The sequence below is a fragment of the Centroberyx gerrardi genome, chromosome 10 (assembly GCF_048128805.1).
Source record: "Centroberyx gerrardi isolate f3 chromosome 10, fCenGer3.hap1.cur.20231027, whole genome shotgun sequence".
NCBI classification, from domain to species: domain Eukaryota; kingdom Metazoa; phylum Chordata; class Actinopteri; order Beryciformes; family Berycidae; genus Centroberyx; species Centroberyx gerrardi.
The window spans coordinates 25927590-25938950 of NC_136006.1; the positions used below are offsets into that span (position 1 = coordinate 25927590).

Genomic DNA, 11361 nt, shown 5'->3' on the forward strand with positions numbered 1-11361 from the left:
TGCTGCTCATCCCTGTCTTGTCACTTTAAAGAGGTCACGTCTGGCCCTTGTCACTTATAATACAGCCGAGCTGTGACAACATAAAGGACACACAGCAGACACCTCATACAAATATATCAAAGTGTGTGTGCATATCTGTATATGTATGCATGCATGACCTTTCACGCTCGCATATTTAGCAGAGGGCTTATGTATGCTTGAGTGCACATATACTTATACTGTGGCTTGTGTGTGTCTGACTACCCGTGCGTCTCTTCCAGACTCCCCTAAAGTTAAAACTATATGGGTCATCAATACATCCCCTGCCAGCCTTGTCTCCACCAGATAAGCTCAACAGATGATACAGGGCGTCCAAAATTCTTTAGTCACAGGGAAATCATTCACTCCTTCACAGCATGAGCTCAACATGACCAACCTCCAGACACGGCTGCAAACGCAAGACCATATTTCTTTGTATCCAACAAAGAAACAACCACACACACACACACACACACACACACACACTGTTCTCTGTTGCATCCCTCCCTTCAGCCCCTCACATCATCACTGAAGAGAAAGTATACAAACTGTTCAAGAAGCAGAACGTCAGGAAAGCAGGAAATCCTTCAGGCACTGCATCAACCAGCAAGACCAGGAAATCCTCAAAAATCTGACTGTTCCCTGGCAAAATTCCCAAGTGCCTCAAGACATTTACTATGGTTCCATTCCAAAGAAAGAGAAGATCACCTGCCTCAGTGACGACAGACCAGTGATACTGACTTTGGTAATAGCAAATTGCCTTGAGCAGCTGGTCTTGTCCTACCTTAAATCTGTCACTGACCCATTTCTAGACCCCCCGCAGTTAGTCTGCAGGGTGAACCACTCTGTGGGTGCTGTGGTCAACATGGGCCTCCACTAGACCATGTCCTGGAACATCCACACACCTCTGGCTCCTCTGCTAGGATCCTGTTTGTGTATCTCAGCTCAGTGTATTTCATACAACAAAGTTGCTGCAAGGCGAGTTCAACATAACCACTCTCCACACACCCCACCCCCCACCCCCTCACACACACACACACACACACACACACACACACACACACACCTGTCAGCGGCTCGCTGACTTTCTGACAGGAGACAGTATGTAAGGATGGAATCCCTGCTGTCCAGACTCTATGAATGTATACTTGTACTGCCTTTATGTTTAGTCTACCATCACAGCACATCTTGTCTGCACTATATGTGAGGTGTTGCTATGTTTTGTCCTGCACCTAGTGTGCCAGTGCTGTACTGTGTAAGGGTGTGTTCACACTCTTCTGCTTTTTTTTTTTTATATAGAGAAAGTGCTGCCTCGACGGCATTTTGTGCTGATAATGAAAAATGGGTTTGTTTTCATAAGAACTAGCTGTAGTAGCTGCCACTATCAGCAAACAGCCCTTATGTCCAACTGTCAAACACTTACTATCACAACACAGAGTAACAACTACTGCACCACCAACTTCACTGCCAATACTTTCTCTATTTACAACTACAATTCTGGTTGTTGTAGTAAAGTCAGCTGCCTACATATTGTGAAACCCCATCTCTTCTTTGTTGGATAGGTTGGCTTACAAAAGAGCAGTCAATGTCATGAGCGCTCCTCTAAAATGTTGAACTTTTCTCAACTTCAGAAACACTTCCACTCTGCCTAAAAAGCAGCCAAACCCTGTTTTTTTCCCAAAGCGGCCATTTTCCGTATGCCTCGCAGCTGCTCCACATTTGTTTTAAAGTGAAAAGATGGTGACAGTTTGAAGAAAGCAGAATCATGTGAACATGGCCTAACTGTCTCGTAATGCATTGGCATCAATTAATCAGGTCAAATTCCTTCTTGTACTTGGTGAATTAAAGCAATACTGATTCTAAAGATCAGGTAGTTTATAATCCTGTATTGTACATAGATAGCAGGCTGAGGCTGAGGCTGTCCACATGCAAAATTCCCAAATGTTTCAAGACATCCATTATCGTTCCTGTTACAAAGAAAGATCGCCTCCCTCAATGACTACAAACTGGTGGGACTGACTTCAGTAATAAGTGCCTTGAGTGTCTTCTCCTGTTCTACCTTAAATCCACTTTTGCCCATTGTACTTTGCAAATTACTGTAAAGCAACCCCCATTTTGAAGATCAGGTAATTAATAATCCTGTATCGCATACAGATAGCAGAATTCCCAAGTGCTTCCAGGCATCCGCGATTGTTCCCATCGCATCAAGCTTCACAAGGGTACAGCCGTCTGAAGCCTGAAGCCCCGCCCCGACCACTGTGGTTAAATTCACAGGCTTTGCTGCCCATCCATCAGCATCTACATGATGGAGTGTAGAAGTCTGGCCCGGCTGTACGACGACTTATGGAGAGGAACTCCTGTCTGTTCACTCTGCACACAGACCCAGAGCTAAATCACCCTCCAAGAGTTGGGATGGGGACGAAAGAAAGAGAGAGAGAGAGAGGAGAGCAGGAAGGGGAAACTCATAAAGAAGAGGAAAACAGTTGGGCGTAGGTTGCAGTACATCAACTGTCACTGAGAGCAAGAGAGGGGTAGAAGGAGAGGATACTGTGTCCGTGAGGGTGCAGAAGAAGAGAGGAAAGAGAAAGAAAGACAGAGAGAATGAGATAGATAAAGATTGAGAGGGAAAGAGAAAATCCGAAGCTAAACTGCTGACACCCAGAACGTAACAAATATACGGGCAAACTGTGAGAGAGAACCGGGAAAGAAAATGGAGATGAAGTTAGAGAGATAGATAGATGGGAGGAAGAGGAAGAGAATAAATGAATGTGCTGAAGCGAGGCCATCGCACATTCCTCGTTTGAGTCGGGGATTTCTGAGGTTTGGCGCCTTCTACTGCAGCTAGATTGATTTGTCTCTTGGAATTTCACAGCGCCAGTTCCCCCTGCCTTTTCCTTCTTCTGTGGGAGTGGACGTGCGGAAAGATATTTGTATAAGAGATCGATGGGAGTTTTAGGAGCCCATCCTCACGTTAAGAGTGTCTGTTAAAACGATGAGATGTTTCAGAGGGATTTTTGCGAGGAGGGAGACATCCGATCCCGGTCGTTAAACAAGAGAATAGCGGCCTGGGATCGCCTTGTAAATGTCCGAGGCTGATGGTTGGAGTGCATATGTGTGGAACGCATGAACTACAGGCACACCCATACACATATTGTACGGGCCCTTGTGGTCTTATACTTCATATTTTAGGGTCCCACCACAATCAAGGTACCCATTCTTGCTCTTGAGGGCATCTGACAAGTCTGAAATCATAAGGATAAGTTTTCTCTGCACACACCAGTTGTCAGGATGGCTGACAACCAAATGGAGGTGTGGTTTAGAATCTAATTTCTGACAAGAAGTTTTGATACAGGTTTAGTTGGTGGTTTCTCTCATGATTCCAGACTTTCCGGACACCCTGTAGAGAAGTGGTTCTCATAGTCAACATTACCGTTCTCATGATGTCTGAAGAAGAGCAGTGTGCTCGAAAGGTCACTTACTTTGTGGTGCCAATAAAGCAACAAAAGGGTGCTACAGTGTGCTACTGGACCCGAAGTACTAGTTCCGGGTCCAGCACCTGCCTTCAATGGCTTCGGGATGTGCGCGACTTTCCTAGATTGAGAAGTGGTTCTCAAGCATGTGCCATCAAAGCCCAAGAATATGCAGGTTTTCCTTACAACAATCACTCCACTAGCTGATTTCACTGATTAGCACACCTTCAAGCAGAGAGGGGGAAGTAATCAGTGAAATCACCTGGTGTAGAAGGAAACCTATATGTTCTTGGGCCTTGTTGGCACACGGTTGAGAACTACCTACCTACCCAGCTGACTGCCTATCTATCTGCCTATCTACCTGTCTTTCTGTCGTGTCATCTCACCTGCTTGGTTGGTGGTGATGGTGACGGCAGCGTACTGCCTCAGTTTGGGCGCCAGCGGTGATACGCCGTTCTGCGCCTCGATCTCGAAGGTGTAGTTGGTGTGGGCCAGCAGGTCGCCCACCGTCACCGTGGTGTTCCGGAGGCCTGTGGACCTCGGAAGGAAGCGTACGTTGCTCCGGCAAGGCTCGCAGCGCTGGGTGCCGCCATTAGCACCACTGCTACCACCGCCACTGCCACGGCAGCGCTTACAGAGGACGGTGAAGGTGAGGTCCCGCCGTCCGCCGCTGTCCTCGGGCCAGCTCCAATCCAGGATAACTGAAGTCTCGTTGATGGCGGAGATCACGTTCCGGGGAGCGGAAGGAGGACCTGGTGGAGAGAGGAGAGAAGATGAGAGGGAGGTTTGGAGAGAGAGGAGGAGAAGGGGAAAAGAGGAAGGTTAGTGGAAAGGAGGAAAGAGCAGTTTGGAGAGACAGGAGGAGAAAGGGAGAAGCGGAAGGTTTGGGGAAAGAGGAGCAGAAGGGGAAGAGACAGGAGAAGATATGGACCTAAAGCAGTTGACTGCCAATAGATGAAATCAGATTTAGCAGCAGACTCATCTGCCAAGTACATACAGCATGTAAGAGGAATTTGAATGTTCATGTTATACATTATATGTAAGAGGAGCATACCCAACAGGAAGGAAGAGCGTTCTTCATTTCCAGACGGTCCAAGGATTTGAATTGGTGACTTTCGAGTCACAGGCCTGCTTCTAACATTTGCTGCTTCTAAACCTGCTACCTGCTTCTAAACCTGCTACCTGCTTCTAAACCTGCTGCCTGCTTCTAAACCTGCTACCTGCTTCTAAACCTGCTGCCTGCTTCTAAACCTGCTGCCTGCTTCTAAAACTGCTACCTGCTTCTAAACCTGCTACCTGCTTCTAAACCTGCTACCTGCTTCTAAACCTGCTACCTGCTTCTAAACCTGCTACCTGCTTCTAAACCTGCTGCCTGCTTCTAAACCTGCTACCTGCTTCTAAACCTGCTACCTGCTTCTAAACCTGCTGCCTGCTTCTAAACCTGCTGCCTGCTTCTAAAACTGCTACCGCTGACATTCAAATGTGGAAGGTGATTTTCAAAAGACAACACCAAAGACTGGTGTGGATAAGGCACTAGCTGCATCAGCTATTACAGTGTGAACATCTATCTAGTGTCCATGCAGTTTATTTGCTAGCAAGAAGACTTTGACTGATCAAGACGCATTCAAGAAGAATAAATGAAAGTGATACACATCCATCTCTTTCCCTCATTCTGAACAAGGATTAAACTGTAAAACTAGGTCCCACGATTCTTGCTTCTCCAAAAAAGTAAATGAATAAAAATTGTGTAAATGCAACTTGGCATTTGTTAAGATAAGCGACATTTTCATATGAATAGATGTCCTCTTTGCAGCAAGAATGCTGGGTGTACCTCCTTCGAGTTTTGCATTCAAATAAACTGTCATTATGAATGCTGCACAATGTATGCACATATATCCTATATCATATACAACATATATCAGGGCTGTGTGTGTGCATGAGTGAGTGTGTGTGTCTGGCTTTTATCGTGACTGACAGTGCTTTCCCTCTCTCTCTCTGGATCAGCGAGAGGAGAGAAGGGCATGACATAGCCTCTCCCAGAAAAGAAACGCAGATTCCATCAAACTCGGGCTGACATATAAAAGTGAAATGTTTTATTACAAACAGATCTCTCTGAATATTTCCAGATTTTTATATCAAAGCTATGACTGTAATTACATGTAGGACAAAACCAAAAACTGCCAAATAGCTCCGTTGAGATGGCGGGAGGGAGGAGGAGAGGAAGAGATTGAGACGGGCTTGGCGGATTGAGTTTTGAGATAAAATGCTTTGTTTGGTCTGTTTGATTTGACAGGAAGAATTTACTCCACTCCCAAGCTATGCGTAGCTCCTGTCTTGGAAATCTACAGTACCGACTTTGACTGTGTGTGTGCAGGAGAGAAATAAAAAGAGAAATACAGCAAGAGATTGAGATGTAGAGAGAAATAGAGCAATTGAGATCAGGGTTTCAGAAAGCCAGATTTAAGACTTTTAAAGACTATACCCTAACCCTTAGAATTAAATTTAACAGTTTAACAACCACAATAAAGAAACAAAAGAATCAAAACCAGCCTGTTTCCTGTTGAAAGTTATAAATCTACAAATGTACAGAATAAGAACAAGGACACCCGAAAACAAATTGTTAAGGGACATGATGTCCATGTCCAATTTTATAAAGCAGATGTGACGAAAATAAAACATATTGACATACTGTACTAATCCTGTTCTGTATTAATATAAGAATGCACATCCAAAAGGATCAAACGTACTGTGACCAACTGGAAGTGCAAGTAATATAATACAGCATAAGAAAACCCACACTCCTCGGTCCCATACACTCTTTTGAAACTATACTATTTATTACATTTGCCTTATTTTGTTGCCTTATTTTTCAACTCTGCCTCGATTAGATATAACAAAATATGATCGGTCATCACCTCTAATAACTGTACTTTTAATGCTGTAATTTTGTAATGTGAATATTTTGTCAGGCCTTACATTTCGATAATTTAAAACTTTTTTCAGACTTTTTAAGCACCCAGGATACACAGGAGATATAAAGATAGAGGATAAGAGAGAAAAAGGTGAATGAGGGTATGTTCGTTTATATACATGTGTGCCCCCCTGTCGTCCACTGTATCCACTGTAAGTATGTGTCACCCCAAGCTGTGAACCCTGCAAAATCTACCAGTATTTTATTAGATAGAGATCCGACTCCATCCGTCCATCTGTGGCTCACCTATGCAGCCGACTCCGCTGACCGTATCGGCTTAAATAATTCTGGACCCGACTCACATCAGATACTGACCTGAGCCTGCACAGGCATGCGCACATACACATGCAGGCAATCATACGCTAATTCCCAATGTCGAAATAATACATAGATGTGGAGATTAACATGTGACATGAGTTATGGCGTGTAGGGACATACGGATCTATATATTAATCTCTAATCCCTCCCGAGTGACGTGCGCATTAACCATTCTCCGCATGCTCCCTCTCCAGCCTCCCACTCATTACATGGGCAGACTATAAAACTGTTTCTTTTACTTCTGAACCGTGAGATTTCTCCTATACAGTACCTCTGTACAATATAGAACGCCTCCCAGACCAGCAATAGGGGAACCAGCACATGTTTTTCTTCTAATTTGGAGAACGCACTGTGGGAACTGGGGAAATGCATTGGAAAATAATTGCTGGGAGTAGACAGACTTACAAATTGCGTGCATTCAGTACACACTTTTTCCTGGCTTCTGAGATCCGCCTTCAAACACTTTGCAAATGTCAACTCTGAATAACCTCTAGTTCACCCCTAACAGTAAAATCCCTGTTCTGAAATAATCATCATCGTTATCTTCAAACACCTTATCTATTCATTTACAGCCCTTCCATCGCGCGATCTGTCCCAATGAGGTGAAATTTGCCTAGCCGACAAGATGGTGTCAAGATAATCACAACGGGGACTGCCGTGACTGTCTTTCTAATTAGGATTCTATCTGTGGCTGCGGGCGTCGATTTTTGTATTTTCTACAGTTCTGCACTCTTTTTTTTTGTTTCCCTATCCCCGTTAGGAAAGGATGTATCCATAATCTGACATGAGGGAATGCAGTGATTTATAGTTGTATGGGTAATGCATTTTGGAGGGCTTTGCAGGAGGCATCTGCATCTGTAAGCCATTTGCATCGGAGGAAGACAAAAGAGATAGAAATATGTGGGGAGGGAAAGGAAAAAGACAGTAAAAGGTTCCCGGGCAGCCGTGGCTAAAGTGACCTTTAAATAAAGAAGGAATGTTAACCTTTTTGGTCTGTTGTTTAGCTATGGTTCACAGGGGAATTGGGACATTGTACGTGATTGCGGGACACTTATATACAGTATATGCTGCATGACATAGAGGAATCAAACAATACACAAAATCATGAAATAACTGGGAAAATAGACTGTAAACACTAGGGTTAGACTGTTTTTTATTAAGGCTGATACTGATATTTCTGGATTGAAGTTACTGATAGCCAATATTTTGTGCTGATATAAATTAGAAGGATTCAGTGTTTCCAACCAGAACTTTTATACTTGTCAGGTTGGAAAAGCTTCAGACCGTCATAGGACACTAAAACTCTCAACTGAAATACATACTAATGACATTCTTTTAGGTGGGTTAGCAGCTCCTTAAGGCAGAGTGAGGCAGGTTTCACTGCAGGTTTTACAGACTGAATCAAAGGCCAATACCAGCCCCATACATAGTATCGGTCTAACCCTGGTCTAACCCTAGCAAACACACACAACGTACACACACACTTACGGGTACAGGCCATGGAGGCGGGGTCTCCCTCAGCGCGGAAGTAGTTTTTCTCACAGCCGCAGTGCAGCGCCCCCTCATGGTGAGAGAAACTGTGGGGCGGACACTTGGAACACTCCGTATTTCCCAGCCCAGATTTGTAGAAGCCCGGCCTGCACACTGGAGACAAAAGACAGACAGAGAGGGAGACGGAGAGGTGAGTTTCATCGTTCAACAAGCGCATATAGAGTATTGACATTCCATCACATCAATATCCTACAGTATTTACACCATGTGCTTCATATCAATAATGCATTCCTCTGCCCAAGTCTCTACAGGAGAGGTAATCAATAGCTGCATTCCTCAGAAGAACCTGCACAAAAGGAGCAAGTGAGAAGGCTAGAGAGAAGGTGAAACCCCATAGGTCGGAGAAACAGTTTTGGATTGTAATGTAACAGATGAAACTTCACCAAGTTGTCTATCACTCACACACACACACACACACACACACACATACACACACACACACACACACACACACACACTCACACGTTGCCAGAAGAAGACATGAAGTAAAACCACTGTTAACTTCACAAGCACCCGCTGACCGCTGGTAAAACAAGGATGCTTTGAAATCTCTCTCTCTCTTTCTCTCTTTCTCTCTCTCTCAGAACGCACAATATGAATTATGCAAATCGTCCCCTTAGATAAAAGGACGACTCTCTTTAAATATCTCTGTATTAAAACTGTACTCAGCAGCTCTTTGAACTGCTACTCCCCACAAAACTATTGCAATCTGTGGAAGTAGGGTGACACTCCACCTGTGCATGTGTGTGTGTGTGTGTGTGTGTGTGTGTGGGGGGGGGGGGGGGGGGGGGGGGTAAGTTCAGGTAAGTTCCAGTCCTGCACATGGGGTGCCAGGGAAAACACAAAGGACCCATACTAAGCCTTTCCCCCCTTCATATAAGAATATGAGTGAATATGAGAGGGGGCTTGGGGGATCAAGGGAAGGTTCAGACAGATTTCCACACTGTCCCTTGCCCTGTTTCCCCTCCTTTCTTCTATTTATCCATCTTTTATTCTACTCCTCTCCTTTATTCTCCTCTATTCACTTCTATTCTCCTGTCCTATCGCAGGTTGAATCCCGTGTCATCTGATCCAGGCAGGATGATGGGAAGCAAAGCATTTAAGCCTCTGCCTGAGACGTTTAAGTCCACTTTATTGCCCACACTCAGTAGGGGTTAACATCACCACAGTACTGTACTTCCCAATACTAGAGGTATTTCTAATGCAGATATACAGTAACTGTGAATTCTACTTCGACATCTTCAAATTTGACCATCTTCTTGGCAAGAAAACTCAGAAAAAAACAAATACGAATAAATAAAATCACGAAATAACCTGGAAAAAAGACTGAATAATTTAGTCTCTGATTGATATGGGCTTTTGAAGGCCAATAGTGATGCTGATATTGTTGGACTGAAGCTGCCATTAGCCAGTCTTTAGAGCTGATATTCAATATCTTTAATTTTGACAATTTTCATGCCTGAAAATGAGAAGGATTCAGTTTTTCCCCTTGTTATTTTCTTCTTGGCAGGGTGGAAAAGCATGTAAAACAACATTTAGACCATGGGACTCTAAAACTCACTATAGAAAGCCAGAATAAGCATAAGAATAATAATAAAAATGAAACATATTCATGCATACTTGTGTGGAATCCCATCAAAATGTCACATTAGATCCAATTCAGGTTAATGGCTTCCCATAGACAACCAGTGTAGTATTGATCAATTACACAATAAATACAGAATCAGTCAAACTGCATCATATCCATCATATCAGAGGTGGATGACACTGACTGGCCAATATCAGCCCCTTTTATTGGTCTAACCCTATGGCACACACATCAGACAAGCCCTCTCATTCTTTCTCTCTCTCTTTCTCTCTCTCTCTCTCTCACACACACACACACACACACACACACACTGGAGTAAAAAATGGCTAGCAGCAATAGCAGGCAGCCAGCAGAATGTGTGGGCTCAGCAGAACAGGTCTGACAGATCCCAGTGGTGGACAACACACTCCTGCTACAGCCAACACTGCTGATACTACTGCCATATCCATCACTGACACTGGCACACCAAGGTCCCTGTGCTGTACTAAATACTCCACTACCTCCTCTGCGCGCGCGCGTGTGTGTGTGTGTGTGTGTGTGCGTGCGCTCGCGTGCGTGCGCGTGTGTAATACAAAGTGAAGCAGATTTAAACAGCCCAATAGGGTCCCGCGAGCGGAGCGACAACCACAACACTTGCAGACCCAGAAAAAACAGACCACCCTGATTGGTGGATCCACCAGGAAATTAGACCTGACAGCCAGTTCCCCCAGCAAATCAGGTAACAGCGTTACTAAGCGGCAAGATAACCACTAGGTCAGCAGAAACGCGCACACACACGAAACACAAAACAGAAGCCATGTAAAAATAGACAAAGAGGGAAAATGAATTAATCTCATAACACCGGCGGACAGAGCCTTAATCTGATCCCTGTATCCATAAACAACCTTTGACAGAGCGCACATGCCCTAAACGCTTCACCCCTGGATAACACCAAACAAAGATGCCTTCACTATGTTCATTGGACAGTCAAACCACTGGGCCCGCGTCCAACAGGGTCTGTTTCCATTTAGCCGCCGAGGTACTAACTCCTGGCACCGTTCTCACTGCGGATTAGAAACCAATCACTTACGGAAATATGGGGAAATATAGGAGGAATAATGGATTTTTGACCCTATTTTGACACGTCTAGCACTGCAAGAAGTGTCAAGCTTGGCAAGGGGTTTTATTTTGTATTCAGACTTGTCAAGCTTATTTCAGGATATTTTTAGTCAAATGATTGGTTTCAGTATTTATTTATGTATTTTTATTTGGGATAGTGTAACTTGTTTCGTGTTTTTCATCATGTTAACATGAATCAAGTGAAATTTAGTGAAATTTGAAAAATAATTTGACTAAAAATATCTTGTTATAAGCTTGACAAGTCTGGATACAACATTAAATTACTTGCCAAGCTTGTCTTTTTTATGATTTATTATGTATTTATGTATTTTTTGTAGTTATTTTTA

General features: G+C 43.9%; 1 protein-coding gene across 3 annotated transcripts in view; it reads right to left on the reverse strand.

Moving 5' to 3' along the window:
- Positions 1–11361, reverse strand: part of epha3 (eph receptor A3) — a 120801-nt gene that overhangs the window by 50540 nt on the left and 58900 nt on the right. For all 3 annotated transcript variants that reach the window (XM_071907262.2, XM_071907261.2, XM_071907263.2), the window contains 2 exons: positions 8266–8421; positions 3875–4240 (listed from right to left, as the gene is read on the reverse strand). In XM_071907262.2, coding sequence (XP_071763363.2) covers positions 3875–4240; positions 8266–8421 — 522 coding nt within the window. The remainder of the gene's footprint in view (positions 1–3874; positions 4241–8265; positions 8422–11361) is intronic.